Here is a 16910-nt window from a genome sequence, read left to right as displayed (position 1 = left end):
ATTTTTAATGCAGCAGCTGGATCTTTTAATTATAACAAAAGTCACACTGACTGGTCAGGTATTTTTAACAGACCAGAACAGTGCCACTCTATATATAACTGTTATATATATATATATAACAGTTAAACAAACAAGGAGATCTGACCCTGAAATAAAATGTCAAGTACACTATAGTTTTTCAAATAAACTTAAACAAACAACAAAGACATTAAGTCATTTATCAGTTCTTTTTTAAAAATATGAGCATGTCCACATTTTCAGGTAGAAGCTGGGATCTCTGGGCATTGACAATGTTCCCTGCTGTAGAAGGGAAGAAGGAGATCTTCAAGTGCTGTCTTTTTGGCTGGAGCAGCCTGTTCTTCCTCGCCATCTTCTGCTGTGTGTGACAGGTCATCACCAGGCTCAAGCAGGGACTGTGAGGGACTGGCCAGTGCAGCTTCTGTCCCTTGTGTTTGACTAGGGTTCTGTAGAAGCAAGCAACGGTAGAAAAAAGTTCACAAATGCAACAGACATGGAAAATAAATAACAAATAAAAAGAGGAATTAAATACCTGGTTCTGCATCCGTGTTGATTTCATTTTCAGCCTGTTGAATACTAGCTTCCTCTCTTTTTTTGTTTAGCTGCCGCAAGCTACGGAAACGGGGATCCAACAGAAACTGGTATTGCTCCCCTTAGTATCGATCAGTCAAGTCCTTCAGTATGGCTCACTTCATTTGGACGATTGTGGTGCAGAGTCCTCATCGCACAGTGACATGTTCTCTTCTGTCATGTGCTTGAGAGGCACAATAAGAGAGACTGTAGGCCGCGACTCATCGTACAACATGGCGGATGCTTTTTTAAGTGGTGTGAGAAGCCTTACTACAGCCCAGGGTTCCAAATAAGATTTTCAACTTGATTAGCAGTTTTGCTAATCAAAATTTTCAAAAGTTGCAATTTGATTGGCAGTTTTGAAATTTGATTAGCAAGTTTTGAAAATGACCATCGGAAGCACTAACTACTACATGAGCGTCGTGAAGTACTCACACACGTTTAATTTTTTTTGTATTAAAATGAATTAATGATAACACTTTGTTGTTCAGTTTCAGAACTTAGCAAAGAATTTTAAAAATGTAATGCTCTGGATAGTCACTTTTATGAATAAAGAATAAAAACTTCAAATTAAACATTTATTTATCTTTATTTTTTTTTGTTTTATGAATACAATTACAGCAGTCAACACAAGAAGACAGAACTAACATGATTTTTGAACTAGTAAATAAAAAAAAAAAAGTGAAACATTTTAATTAAAAAAAGAGATTGGCAGCTCCTTGATAGGGATAGCAACAACTGTCTGAGTGTGCAGTTTTTTTAGACCTTTTGTTTCTTATGCTGGAACAACTCAGTTACATCATCAGCAGCAGCAGCTAAAGCATCTGCTGAAGTTGATACTGCTGCTGGTGCCCTTTGTTTTGCTTTGGGTCTTCGGTTTTTCTTGCTAAAAAAAACCTCTGCTGCTTTACATGGTTCAAAATTTTCAAACCTTGGTCCTGTCTTCTTAATTCTAACTAAGGCATCCAAAGTATCCTCCCCAAGCCTAGATCTCCGATCAGTCTTGAAAAACATTTTTCAACAACTGCATTGGAGAATGGGAAGACTCTAAGTATTTCTATAACTTTCATGATATTTGGGTACTCCCTCCTGAATTTGGTATGCATTGTATGCATGCCATTTTGAAAGCAGATGACGCCAGCGTGGTTTAGTGCCGAAGAGCTACGAACGATCATGCAACGAAGTACCCCGACTGAGAATAGTGAGTAGAGCGCCATCCACGAACTTGAAAATGAATTGAATACATGGCCCTAGCGTAAGCCTGAAAAACTAATTTGGCAGCGCGGTTATCTGGACAAGATCGTCAATAGCGCTGCCAGCGAGTATCGGGGGATCTGGCTGGATTTTTTCACTTTTATGATTAAAATTATCCGTAACGACTGCAGTGCTGTGATGATTACGTCTATTCGTCACATCGAGTTCCCACTCCAAAACAGCTGATTTCAACATCTCTGCTATGTTTAGTCCAGTATGTGATGAGGAAATGGGCCGTATTTGTAGAACAAAACTTTTCATTTGCTATTCGCTAGTCATTACATGAGCCGTGACTGTATTATAGCTTTGAGTAGCTTGTGAAGTCCACCCATCTGTGGTTATCGAGACACACTCTGCTTCTTTAAGCATGTCTTTCACCTTAACTTAACTGTCTGTTGGTGCAAAGCTGGTATCACTGTGCGACTAAAATGTGGCCGCGATGGTATAGTATACTTTGGCTCCCGCACATTTATTAAATTCCGAAATCCATCATTTTCAACCACAGAAAACGGCCTTGAATCTTTTGCTATGTACTCACCGATGCGTCTAGCAATTTCCTTGGCTCTCGGATTATTATGGGCAAGTTGGGCAAAAAAAGTTGTTTTTTTTTGTGTCATTTAATAATAATAATAATAATAATAGTAATACATTTGATTTATACAGTATAGCGCTTTTACATGAACTCAGATGCTTACAGAGGAAGTACACAAAAACACATAACACATTATGCACTGGGAAGGTCAAATACCTTAGCAAAAAGAAAGGTTTTTAGCTTGGTTATAAAATTTGAATCAGAGTTCGATAAACGAATGGCAGTAGGGAGTGAGTTCCAAAGGCGGGGAGCTAAACGGGAGAATGCACGCTTACCATAGCTATGTAATTTGGAAGGGGGGATGAGGAGAGAGCCAGTAGAGGAAGATCTAAGACTGCGGGGAGGCTGGTAGGGTAGAAGCAAATCAGTAAGGTATGATGGGCCTTGGTTATTAAGAGCTTTGAATGTCAGAAGCAGCATTTTAAAGTGGATGCACTCTTTTATAGGGAGCCAGTGCAGGCTCTGCAGAATGGGTGTAATGTGTTGGTAGGAACAAGTGTTAGTAAGGAGGGGGGCAGCAGAGTTCTGAATTATCTGAAGTTTATGGAGAGATTTGGCGGAGATACCAGCGAGTAGTGAGTTGCAGTAGTCAGGACGGCTAGAGATAAAGGCATGAATGAGGGACTCGGCAGCAGAGTTTGAAAGGTATGGCCTGATACGGGCAATGTTACGGAGGTGAAAGTAAGCTGTTTTTACCATGGCATGAAGGTGTGCGTCAAATGAGAGGGTTTGGTCAAAGGTGACACCAAGGTTTTGGACCAGAGGAGATGGAGAGATGGTAGTGTGGTCCAATTTGAGGGTTATTGGGCTGATTTTGCTAAGTGTGGATTTTGTCCCAAAGACAATTAGTTCAGTCTTATCACGATTGAGTTTTAGAAAATTATGGCTCATCCATAATTTGATTTTACAGAGACAGGTTTCTATATGTGCAAGTGGGAGGGTGTTTATGGAGCTGGAACTAACATAGATCTGGGTGTCGTCGACGTAAAGGTGAAAATTTAGGTTAAAGCAGCGAATGATCTGGCCTAGAGGGTGAAGTCTGATGAACAGCAGTGGCCCTAGGACAGAGCCCTGGGGAACGCCACATGTGACAGGTGATGTGTCTGAAGTTTGACCGGATAGGGTAATGAAATGTTTTCTGTCTGTGAGATGGGAAATAAACCAGTTAAGTGCTGCCCCACAAATTCCTAGATTGTGGAGTCTCTGGATAAGAATGGCGTGTGAGACTGTATCAAAGGCTGCGCTTAAATCGAGCAAAAGAAGGAGGCTTATGGCACCAGTATCAGTTACAACTAATAGATCATTTAGAACTTTAACTAAAGCGGTTTCTGTGCTGTGGAATTGGCGGAAGTGGTTCAAGGAGGCTATTGTTTTGCAAAAAGGAAAGGAGCTGAGAGTAGATTTGGTTATTTGGTTTGGTTGCAGCCTTTTTCTCGCAGAAGGTTGTGATCGGCGCTTTTCTGGGTGGTGATATGCCAAATGGCTTCTCAAATTAGATGTGTTTCCCGTAACGTAGCAGACCGTCGTTCGGCAATATTTGCAAATTGTGTTGTGTTTGTCAGTTTCCTTTTCACTCTTGTTATTTCTTAAAACGGGGAAACCAAAATGCTGCCACACATCAATTTTAAAAGATGATGGAGCGTCCACAATCTGCAATATCGAAGCAGTGTATTCTGCCATTTTTCCACCGGCTCTGTTTTCACCACGTGAAATATAGGCCACGCCCATACATACTAACACGCTAAATCAGGGGTGCCCAATACGTCGATCACAATCTACCGGTCCATCGCAAAGGTAGTGTGGGTAGATCGCTTGGCATAAAAAATAGAGGATGGATAATAGCCTATCATCCATCTGCACTATGACATTTGTCACTTGATTGACATGCAGGGCAGCCAGTCTGACATCTGATCTTTTTTTGACACAAGGGTCACCACAACACGCAGGCGCTTTCAACCGCGCCAACTGCTGCAAAAGTCTAGCAAACTACCAAGTCGGCTAGTTAGCCTCCTATTTGTTTCTACTGAACTTAAGAAAGGTATAAAAATGAATGGGGGAGCTTCTTACCAAGTAAGAAGCCAAAAACCTACCACTTCCATACGGAATGGGAGGAGGACTTTTTTCACGTCATATTCGAAGTGCGTTTGCCTCATCTGTCAGTCTACCATTGCTATTCTGAAGTAGGGAAATGTGGAACGGCATTTTTGGACTGTTCATAAAAACTACGACATTAACTTCCCTCCGAAAAGCGAGCTGAGAAAGAGAAAGGTGAAGGAACTAAAATCCCAGTTGTCTGGACACCAGTCATGCAGTACAATGTAGATTAAATTTAAATTCAATTCAAAAATACTTTATCACAAAGTTAAATTAATAATAATCATAATAAAGAATGCTCAATATATTTATAAATATATGTTTTGCATTTTTATAGTAGGTAGATCATTTTGACTTGGTCATTTATAAGTAGCTCGCAAACTGAAAAAATTTGGGCACCTCTGCGCTAAATAATGAGTGAAAACAGTGCACGGCCAATAGAGCACAAACCATTCGTAATGTAGTATGTATTTTTTGAGACGGAGCTTATACGAGCGAAATAAGCACGTGATGTTGTGGTTGATGTAACAGGCCAACAATGGTTTCGAGGTATTTTTTTATCGTGATATTTAGGCCTGGACGATATGGCAAAAATTTATATCACGATATATTTCCTAATTTTGGTCGATACGATATAATTCCGATATCGATATGGACAATATTAAAAAGCCTCAGGAAAAAACTGCCGAGGACACGCACAATGGTTGTCTGCAAACTGAATTTGCAAAGTCTATAATACCTCCAGGCTCCTCCTATTAAAATTATATAATTTTTTTTAAAAATAAAAACAGTACAAAAAAAAAAGGTTCACTTTTTATTTGTATTTAGCCTTTACAAACAAGAAATGTGAAATAAACTATCAAATAAATAAAACTCTCAGACTCAGCTTATTAACAATAATATATTTCCATTTAAACTAGAACAGGCTGATTATTCATATACAGTCGAACCCGGTTATGTCGCCGGCCTAGGGGGTTGCCAAAAAGCGTCGAGATAACCGATGATCGAGATAACCGAAAACCAATATGGCAGCAATATATTAGCATGTGCTTGAAATGTATTTATGTGCGTTAATAACTGAGAATGTACATGCACGGGTTTTTGGCATTGCCGCGATTTGTTTGGCGCGATCGGCATGCTATAAATATGTACATACATCGGGGCCGGTTCTAGACATGCATATATGAGGGGGCAGACAGAAATGTGAAGGGGGCACATGGTGGCGACAAAGGCGGGAAAGGGGTGGGGTGGTGCTCTGGATAACTGTTTTTGTCATGTAATTGGATTGCACTTTGTCAGGCCTCTGCCCTAAGACCTGTCCAACTTGGGTGTCCCACCTGAAGGCTAAGCTTCTGCTGATGTAGCACTTAGGGTCACTGAGGCACGCAAAGCCCCTGACCACAGTAAGGTGGCAATCCCTCAGGGGGAAAACTGAAAAGTAAAACAAAAAATAAAATAAAATATTCCTCATCAGATTAAAAACAAGACATTTACCTTAATTGGATGGCCTATATCAAACATATTTGAACCCAACAAAACACTTTTCACTATTGCCAATATTACCAAAACTAAAAAGGGTAGGCTAAGTTATGAAAAAGAAAAAATCAATTCACCGAGTCTTGAAATATAAAACTGAAAAATAGGATCGGTCAGGGTTCATTTCACTACATGTTGTACTTGTTATAACTATGTATGTGACGAATAAAGAATCTTGAAATCACAACGAACAAGTCGCTCAATGAGAATGAATGACGTAACCGACTGGCTAAGCTGCTTCTAGCGCCAAGGTGGTTCAAATGGTACGATCCACACTAGAGGTGTCTAAAATCGTTTTACATAAAATTTTCCTACAAGGTGAGGTTCTTTCTTAAAAAAAAAAAAAACAACAAGAAAAATGTTAATACCCCCCCCCCCCCAAACTGCTATTTTTGTCTATTTGGGGGTGGTCTTGATCGGGGGGTACTGGGGGGTACAGTACCCCCCGATCAAGACCCCCCCAAATAGACAAAAATAATTCGAACCATTATCTCACTAGTCGCTATGATTTTGACGAGAGAGATTGCTGTTTCCTCCAAACCTTCCGCAATCACGCAGCTCATTTCGCTTTGCCCTGCCTACTGAGAAACTGGCTCATTTGCATACTAACAGTGATTGGATGTTTAGCTGGGGGGAGGGTGAGTGGGGGATCTGCCGAGTGCTGCGTGAGCCCGCGCACAAACAGAACGCGGAGGGAAAGAGCGAACAAGTAGTGAAACTTATCATCTCGTTTGTGCCTTTTTCAGTGGATTTTTCAGCTACTGTAGTAAATCTTGTCCATATTCAGTTTGTGGGTAATTATTATTTTCTTCCTCAACTTCTAAAAGTTTGATTTAAGGGGGCAGGACGTTTGCTTAAGGGGGCGTTGCCCCAGCGTAGAGCCGACATACATGTTGGCTAACAAAAGGCATACCACCAACTAACAGCAGAGATTTACCAGTATACAATAAAAATCACCGTCGTTTCTTGATACAAACCTTTAATTATATTCTCCAACATTGAAAACACAAAGATCGCTCACAAAATCACAAAAAACCTGCGGGGTGTACTGTAGTTCGTTTTCACAAAAAGCTAACCAGTGTCAAAATTAAATTCACGAGTCATTTCCCTCTGACGCAGCTCTGAAAAGTATCATACACGTGGTTACTATGGTTTCTTTACAAAGTCTAAAATGCTTTGTTGCTTTTGCTTTTAACAGTCTGCTTGAAAACAAATGCTTCAATATTATTTATGCTGTCTAAAAAAGTTTTACCTGGATCACGTTTCACAGCTGCGTTGTTCAGCAAATTACCATGCGAATGCGATTTGAATACGCGCTGTTTAGCACTTGTGATACATTTTTAAAAGCCGGTGAATATATATAATATTCAAATGTATATCGAAATATCGGAAATGTGTTTAAAAATCGTATCACCGTTATCGGAAAAAAATATATCGCGATATATATTGATATCGAATTATTGTCCAGCCCTAGTGATATTACGTTTTTCGTTACATCCCTAGCAAAGACTGAATTAAATATAAACATAGAGGACAGTAAAGTCACTCAGTGGGTCGCTCTGCTGCTGCTTTCCACCTGAAAGGTTCGGGGTTCAAATCCCTCCTCCACTCTGTCTCTGGAGTCTGCATGTTTCCCCTGTGCCATGTGTTCTCCTGCAGCCCAAAGACACACAATTAGGCTAACTGGCAACTCTAAACTGCCTGATATGTGTATGTGTGGGGGGCATGTATATATTACATTGTGGGGACCAAATGTCTCCCACAATCTGATAAAAACCTGTTATTTTGACCTTGTTGGGGACATTTTCTGAATTAAAAAGAAATCTATGAATGCAATGAAAAACCTAAAAATGCCAGAAGTCTTGTATTTTGTTTGTTACTTATGGTTAAGGTTAGGCCTAGGTAGGGGTCTAGGTCGTTATGGTTACGATTATGGTTATGCCCATAGAAATGAATGGGGAGTCCCCACAAAGACATAAATACCTAATCTGTCTGTGTGTGTTTATATGCTCTGTGGTGCACTGGCACGCTAGCAGAGTCTGCCCCAGCCTTGTGCACTATGCTGCATGGATTAAGCTTCAGGTGTCCCTGTGACACTGACCCAGTGGTTGAAAGATGGTTGCATGGGGCCCGTAGTTCATTTGTAGTTAACAAACCTTTCAGTTTGTTGCTTTGTTTTCAGTTTAATGTGTCATTGAAAATTGTTAAATTGTATAGTTGTTGACATAATAAGTCATTATTGTTTGCATCTGCTCTAATTGTGTTGGTTAAATAGTTTTGTGACTCATTTTTTTTGCAGTTTGTTGAATTGCCTGTCACCATTTTTAAAAACAAATTGAGATTTGATCAGTCTCAGTTTTTGATTCATGTTTGAAATAGTGAACAGAGTGATTGCCTATTAATTTCTCATGCCTATTACAGAATGTAATAGAAATTTATTTTATTTAGAATTTGGTGATCAGTGGTCATTGTCAACACACCACAGCGCGCAACAATGAAATGTGTCCTCTGCATTTAACCCATATGTGACTTTTGTGACATAGCAGGGGGCAGCTAATTCAGTGCCTGGGGAGCAGTGCTTGGGGACGGTATCCTGCTCAGGGTACCTCAGTGGTGCTTTGCTGGTCGGGGATTCGAACCTGCAATCTTTCAATTACAAGTGCGCTTCCTTAACCATCAAGCCACCACAGCCCACAATAATAATAGGTTCTGTATGTAGGAGTGCTTGGTCTGAGAAAGCTCTTTTTATTAGGGGAGTAAACTAATAACATTTTAAATAGGTTCAAAAACTCATCTAGTCTTGCAGAAGAACATATTTCCTCTCTTTGCTTTGTAATGTTGTATTACATTACCTGGACAAAATAAAGTCACCATTTGAATTTAAATCAGCAAGTACTTAAGAGCCAATGATTGGATCATTATTAAAGCTCAGCGATGTTATGCAGCAATAAAGTGAAGTCAGCTGAGTACCTGAATCTACTGATTCAATGGATTTTGTCTTTCCTAAAAGCATGGGCATATTCCAGTACAATAATGTGAAGATCCACCGGGCTTTAATCGTCAAATAGTGGTTCAGGGAGCATGAGGAATCATATTCACACATGAATTGGCCAACACAGAGTCTTGACCTTAACCCCATTGAACGTCTTTGAGATGTGCTGAAGAAGACTGTACAGAGTGGTTCAACTCATCTATTATCAATACAAGGTCTCAACAAGATATTAATGCAAATCTGGATGGAAAAAAAATATTGAGATGCTGCATAAGCATGGGGAAACAATGCATTAACGAATGTGCACCATAATCAAAGCTAAAGGCGGTCCAATGAAATATTAAAGTGTGTGACTTTTTTTTTGGCCAGGCTGTGTATATTAATGGGGAAACTCAAAAATTATTTTTGTATACATCTTTAATACATCTTTAGATGTCATATTTGAAGCTCCACACACCCCACAAACATTATTAACCCAACATAAATAAAAAATACAAAACACATTCCTTCAATAATAGTAGGTGTTATGGAAATTTCCTGATGTACAATTCCTAGGGCATGGCAGGGTAAAACATTTATGAAACAGGATCTAAAGGAGAAAGCGAGTTAAACAGAATACAGTAGCACAGTGACTGTGCTGGAGGTGTATTGATTAAATGTGTCTTGTTCTAAATAAAGGTCCCCTAATAATCCCGCTATATGCAATCTCGTATGGCTAATGAAACAAATTCAAACAGCCAGGGCTTGTCGAGGCACCCTGGAACTCTTCCAATTTATGTGGATCTGAAAAAAATATTGGAACAATTACATCTAGACCACAGTTAGTTGTGAGGGCATAGTAGCTCATGCAAGGCTTCAAATTGCTGTCCTTCTGGTTTTCTTGTTGTTGTTGTTGCATACTGTGTAAGAGTAATTGGTTCATGGGAGTGTTTTTCTATAGGCTCTAACCAGATTGTGCTGGAATGTTGCATTTGCAATTTGAGGCAGTTTCAGACCATGGTTTTTGAAATCCAATGACAAGAGACCCTCCATGAAAAAACTGAGATGGATAGAGGAATTAGACTTTTGGTGAAATGACATACTCAAGGTATACGCTATTACTATACGTCAAGCTTTTCGAAATAGTTTTTGACAAGCTGTAGCTGCAAGGATAAATCTTGCCCCAATCCAATGTAAATATTTTATTTCTCCTGACTTTTTATTAAAATACCTTAGTCTGATCCTGTGACTACACAAATATACAAAGATCTGGCACTAGGATCAGTAAACAAAGCCAAGGTACCTGTTTATTGTCTGATAATATCTGCTGTGTGTATGAGCATTAATGCATTGAAGTGCATAGCATGAGTATGTTTATAGACAGTTTTAGCAGTTGTCATTTTCCTGGTATGTTAATGCAAGTTCATTAAAGATTTATGGTCGAGATATAACTTTGCATAATACCTCTAATAAAATATGTAATATTTGCAGTTTACCAGATTGAGCTGAAGAGTTTCTGTGCTGTGTGTGTTTGTTTAATGTCAGGATGGCATGGGTGGCTAAGAATAGAATCTTTTAACATGTTTGTGAGCACATGGTGGGGAATAGGACAGCCTCTTCATGGGCCTTAGGTCACCACTGTTTCAGGCCCAATAGCCATCTCCTCCTCTCTCCCATCTGGCATTCGGCTATGGTAGCAAAGAAAGCTCTCTGCTGGGACCTCACACTCCTCAGCTTTCTCTCTCTTTGTTCCTGTGGAGTTTATCTACAAATTACCACAGAGCACTTAACAAATGAAGACAACAGTAAGACATAATACAGAACATAATAGAAGTAATATAAGAAGAGAGACTAAAGAAACCATCTATTATGTTGGAAAGAAAAATAGAAGCTTCTAACTGGGCCTTTTGTCAGAGAACATTCATCTTTCAGGCCTCACATATTTTAGAATAGGACTAATAATCACAGCTCTCTAGGGCGATAGAGAATGAGTAAACCAGATTGTGGTACTCCGCAGTCAGGAAGTCTTTAATACACACACAGCTGGACAGAGGACGTAAAAATTGTAGGAACACACAGGAGGCAGTGAATTTAGAATATTTTGTAATCTGAGTAACACTTTAGTTTAAGGTCTGCTAATTAGCTGTTAATAAATTGTTACTAATCATTTCATAATTTATTAGCAAATATAAATATAAAGATTCTCTTATAGCCAGATTTAGAGATATCTTTCTCATATCTCACAAAGTATTTACTAAAGAGCTTGCACAAACATGTAACTAATACAACACATTAGTAAGCATACTTAGAAATTAATTATACTTGAGCCTTAAGGGTCTGCTTATAAACAGTGAAGAAGCAGACCATAGTATTAGATATGTCTTTTTGCAAGAAGAAAATATCACCGTAACTGGTAGTATTGGTGAGAACGAGAGATTTAGGACTACTTGAGGCATGTGACCTGACACATTTGCAGCTTCTTACCTTGGTTTTTAATTTTTTTTTTAACCATTTTTTCAGGTGTGGACTCCAACAGCGAGGTCAGCTCTGTGAGTCACATGGTCATGTCAGACAGCAGGGAGACCTCGCTGGCGCCGTCCACTGTACCGTCTGTGCCTCCAGGGGAGCCGGGGGATGAAGACCATTATGGTGACCAGAGCTCTGGCGAGTCTGTGGACAGCAGCTCATCGTTCGAGGAGCTGAACTTAGACCTACAAGAGGGGAAAGACCTTTCCATAGACCCTGAGGTCAAAATCCCCAGTGGTAAGGTCCCCACAAACCCATTTGAGGAACGGGGAGCAGTAGCAGAAGAGGAAGAATAAGACGAAGTGAGGAGGAGGAAGATAAGAAGCTGTCAGTGGAGAGTGTCTGTAATGTCTTTTGGAAATCTTTGCATATATGGTTTGAATTCTTTATTTCATGCAAAGCTGTTAATGAATCCCAGCCTATGGTCTTACAATGACATGAAATGCACAATGGCTACCTCTGTGTGCCAACACTGATCAGTTATAGCCCACTAATGATACCCTTCAGGTCTGGAGGAGCAGAATTTCTCACTTCCCTTTATCACCTATAGTTGTCCCTCTTTTGTGTAAGACAGGAAACTTCCTCTCTCAAATGGATGCTGGAGTTTGTAAGGGTTAAATGAACAAAAGGAATTCAGTAAATGAAGAGAATGTTTTAAATGTCAATGGTTTGAAGTAGTTTCAGCCTGTAATGTTAACTATTTTTTTTTTGTCAGTCAAAATTTGCTGAAGATGCAATTAGTTGTTTCAAGGTCGCAGTTAAAATTAACAAGTATTTGAAAGTGTTAATCTAAATGATTTTCTAATTTATTTTTGTTTAATGCTGATTATACATTAAATGTTAATGTTTTAAAATACATGTTAACAGCATGGTGTCATTTCGTTTCTGTATACGTGTGTGTGTGTGTGTGTGTGTGTGTGTGTATATGTATGTATATATATATGCATACACACATACATATAATAATATACTATATGTATATATTCCCATACATATTGTAATGTGAGAAAAGGCCTGTCGCCTATATCTATACATTATCCAGATTTATTTTCCACAATTCTTTTGTTTTCCAGTATCGTCAGTTTGTTTTGGAAGACTACTGGTTAAAAAAAACAGGGTCCAATTTTATATTCTTAAATTCTGTCTTAATTAAAAACTGATTGATTGATCAATTGTTTATTTTGTGTACTTCAGCAGTCTGTTTTGCATGCACCTTTTCTTGACAAATCAAATTTAACAGAGCCTTCATTTATAATTAGTCATAGCATAGTTTGTAAAGAAAATAAAAGAAATGCTCCCCATTTTCCGCAATATCCTGTAGTATTTCTTATGTTCCCTTCTGTTCTGTTACTTGTATTTTGTGTTTTACCATTTAAGGTGTTTTACCATTGTAATATTGTAGTCCTAATCATTAATGTTTCTCTGTCATGACCTTTTCTATACTGCAGTTAATAGTGACCTGTGCATTATTAAGATATATTTAAGTGTTTTGACTTTGGACTGTTCAGAGCTGGTTTTTGACTTGTGGTCTGTAATAAAATGTATTTCGGTTGCAAATGCAAAGAATTTCATTTTTGTTGTTTGATTTTTGGTCAAATCAGAAAAAAAGGAATGCAAACTGAGCCATATACTGCTTTAAATAGTGAATTGTGTAACATTCAAATTAGTTTTTAGAAAATTAATTTCTAAGTGGTTGTCACACATAATACATCAACCATCAATCATCATACAAATATTTTTCTTTCACAGTCATACAGTGCAATGATCTTAAAGAATCTGAAAAAGAATGTACTTTTTTATTTATTAGAAATTTTTGTCCAAAGCATCATTAGTCTGGGATCAGAGAGCAGTTTAAATTTGTCTTTGGAAGTGATAAGCAGAAGATATATAGAAATGGGATATAAAAGGGGATTTTCTTCATTAGCTTAGTGATTTATGTGCCTATAATCAAATAAAAGCCCTGAAATCCTAGTTTTGTGGTTAAATGCTAAGCCGTGCTACATGCATATTTCTGTCCCTATCTGGATGTAGGTAATGTAGTGAGTAGCATAAATGTTTCACACTTCCATGGTTGGGCACTGAAATCATGCCCCCTGCTATGTGTGTAGAGTTTCAATGTTACACTGGTTTCCAACTGCAATTCATAGATATGCAGTAAGGACTTGCATATCCTGTTAAGGGTGTACTCATGTTCCTTAATATGACTACTCAGGAATGGATAATACTATTGAGGCTGGCAGTCAGTGCCTTGCCAGCTGACTGAAAATCCTTGTTACTTTTACACTTTGAATCTAACTGTTATGTTTATTAATCCCACATTTTATTGTGGATTAACATGACTGCAAAACCCATTCAGTGCTTCATAATGCCAGTGAATTTTCTGGCCTCAAACATTAGCAAGGCAGCTGAACTATGTACAGATTTAAAAAAAAAATATCCTGTCTGCCTAATCTTTGAAGTCCCACACCAGGCATCTTAAAAGAAGTCTTTACAGATACACATGGAAGTATTCAAACCTGCATAAAAAAATCACTGAGCAACAACAAGATGTTGAATGCATTGCTTGTATTCATCCATTCCTCATTCATCAATCTTTCAGATATTTATTCTGCAGGCAGAGGATAGAACATACCTCAGGTGGCATAGGGCAGGGGTGCCCCCTGGTCATGATGTCAGTCCATCACATGGAATACAAAAAAAACATATACAATTGGTCAGTTTAGAGGTGCCAGTTTACATGCATGCATTTGGGCTCTGGTTGCCAACCAGACATGCTATGAAAAGAGCATGCAGACTCCACAATACAGAATATAGGTGGCCTTCGAACCCTCAGCCCTAGAGGCAGCAATATATGTATGTATTTATCCATTTATCTCCCTGCTCCATGTGCTAATGTTTTATATACAGCAGTTATTAGATCGGGGTTAGGGTTATTTTCTACATTTACCCAAAGTGATACACAATTGAAAATGTAGACCCTGCAGCATTTGGGAATTAAAGGCCTTGCTCACATACCCAACTGCAAAAATCACTCTGCTGATCCTAGGATTCAATCCTGCAACCTTCTAATCACATCCCCAGCCTCCTATCCCACTAAGCAGCACCCTGCCTCTAGTTGAGATTCTTATTAAAGTATTTGTAATTAAAATGGACCAACCTTTCCCTTAGATTTTAGTGGTTCTAAGATGCATGTCAGTTCATTTTTAATTATATCAATGGAGAAAAGCATCAGGCATCACTGTGTAGTAGAAACCGTACTCTATCGAGCAGGCTATGTTCTGGTTTCGTTTGGTTGACAGCGAAGGTATTAGCACCACACAGTGGTTAATCTCATGTACTACTACAATAAAGACTCATACCACTATTTCAATTACATTCAAAATATGATATTGATGATTTGGTTAGATGTTTTACGAAAATATATCAAGCATTTCTGTCAGTTCTTCACCTGCATCTTCACCTCATAGTTAAATACATTGCTTATGGCTATAAATACCTTTTTAGATTATATATTTTTGCTGCACAATATCCATATTATTTATAGGCTTATATCTTAAAATTACTTCTATACGGTAAAGCAACAAATCGCTATAACTTATGTTTTCAACTTCCAACGCCTCTTCCTATTCAGGGTGGCGGAGACATTCAGTGTTAAAATCAGCAATAGATTTCTATTACTGCACAATCGTTTCCTCAATACTAATGAAATGAAACGCATTATTACAACTATAATTTACCAGCCTTATTGCAATGGACAGATTCTGCATGCCATTATACTGGATGTTCAGCCTGGTGATATCTGGAAGGTGCCGATGGCCGCCGACCGCACAAAGGGACTGAAGGAGCGCGCGAGGCGCGATGGAGTTTTATATGTCAGTGGGTTCCCGCCCAAATCCGCTCCGAAACCATGTGTTTGGAGACCTACTGTCGCCTAGCTGGTGGCTTGGAGGCATACATGCATCAACAGATCATACCGCAGGACCTGCCGAGGACCCACCAAAAATAACCGGTCTGGTCGAAATCCGGTATTCAGTCGAAAGAGAACCTGCTGGATTATAGGCAGAAAGTCTGCCTATTGAAAAACGGCAGTAGCGTAGTGGCTGCACTTCTTATAAGTCTCCACGGAGTATTTTTTAAATCTTGCACTGATGGCAGGAAAGTAAGGCGAAACTAAGAGATGAACGACTGATTTCTAAAAAAGCATTAATATAAGTACAATTATGAGATTCCCCATAAAGCAAATAATAACGGATCGTCAAGATAATTAAGGTGCCATCCTCTTTGCAGAATCAATCAGTCGTTCAGGACGTGCGGAAACTTACAAGAACGGTGTTTATCAACCTGTGCACTGCGAGCAACCACGAGATAACAAACACTATCTTCTTGTAATGAAAGAATAAACACCTGCATGGCTTGTTGTTGTTTTTAAGATCTATGGAACAAGTGAAGAAGAGCGGACAGCAGAACCTGACAGCCTGCAGTAAAACCTTGCTTACAGTTTTCCTTTCACTAAATGGACCTTCCAGTGTTTTATGCAAAAACCGCACTAACAACTTAGCAGCAGTTTCATGATCTGACGTTACTTGTATTTTAATTCTGCGATTTTCTAATCTGTCACCAACTTCTTCGCAGCGTTTATTGTCAAGAATTGTTCTGTTGAGGTTAAGCTGGGTTTCAGAACCAAGGACAGATCTAAACCCAGCAGCTGCCTTAGTAGCGCGAAACAATCAATTGGGTTGAATAGGATCCTTGTAAAACATGCTTTTCTTTTCTGCACGACATGAACTTGTGTACAGTAACAATAAAAGCAGATTGCATGAACCTTCTCCTAAGATCTGAAGACGATAAGGAGCGCGGTCTCTGTTCCAAGGTAAGGACGTTTATATGTTTTTGGATACTTATATTTGACAGCAGTGTTTATAAAACATGTTACTCCACTGCAGTTTTTTTCGTTAAAAATAATTTGGAACGTGAAATATTTCACCAAATAGACGACAACACTAGCAAAATTATTTTTTTCACAAGGCATAAGATATATAGCACACCCACGTTTATTAAATTAAAAATGTAAGTCGACAAAGGTGTGGATTGTTCGGAGATAACATTTGCAACTAGTTGTTATGTAAAAAATAAGCATAATACTTTTTGAATATTTCCTTTAAGCAAAATTATTTTACTGATCGATTGCATCGTGAAATTTAGACCCTGTAATGCGATCATCATTTCGTCATTGTTTATAGGAATACTGTTTACATAATGACATTTCCTGATATGAATGGATACATTCAGATTACGAATCTAAACAAACAGACATGCATGTGATGTTGTGTAAATGCAAAAACATCACAT

The 16910-nt window shown here is 38.6% G+C and overlaps 2 protein-coding genes and 1 long non-coding RNA gene across 5 annotated transcripts in view; 2 read left to right on the top strand and 1 right to left on the bottom strand.

Annotated features, from left to right (window-relative positions):
- tex264b (testis expressed 264, ER-phagy receptor b) overlaps window positions 1–13127 on the top strand; it is a 70795-nt gene extending 57668 nt beyond the window's left edge. Inside the window, exon 4 of one of the 2 annotated variants that reach the window (XM_023805520.2) lies at window positions 11556–13127. In XM_023805520.2, coding sequence (XP_023661288.1) covers window positions 11556–11857 — 302 coding nt within the window. In that variant the 3' untranslated portion in view covers window positions 11858–13127. Of the gene's footprint in view, window positions 1–261; window positions 575–11555 lie in introns of those variants that run through there. The other variant, XM_023805521.2, reaches the window with a different exon arrangement.
- LOC111840561 (uncharacterized) lies at window positions 9456–15504 on the bottom strand. Its single transcript, XR_011991914.1, has 3 exons — window positions 15299–15504; window positions 14194–14221; window positions 9456–11746 (listed from the first exon to the last, which is right to left on the bottom strand). It is a non-coding gene; the product is annotated as an uncharacterized lncRNA (long non-coding RNA).
- LOC111840558 (metabotropic glutamate receptor 2-like) overlaps window positions 15394–16910 on the top strand; it is a 33838-nt gene continuing 32321 nt past the window's right edge. For both annotated transcript variants that reach the window (XM_023805517.2, XM_023805519.2), the window contains exon 1: window positions 15394–16431. The gene's annotated coding sequence lies outside the window, so the exon portion shown is untranslated. The remainder of the gene's footprint in view (window positions 16432–16910) is intronic.

This window comes from Paramormyrops kingsleyae, chromosome 6 (genome assembly GCF_048594095.1).
Source record: "Paramormyrops kingsleyae isolate MSU_618 chromosome 6, PKINGS_0.4, whole genome shotgun sequence".
NCBI lineage: Eukaryota > Metazoa > Chordata > Actinopteri > Osteoglossiformes > Mormyridae > Paramormyrops > Paramormyrops kingsleyae.
The sequence above is the reverse complement of the archived record's forward strand: the minus strand, read 5'-3'. Positions and strand labels throughout refer to the sequence as shown.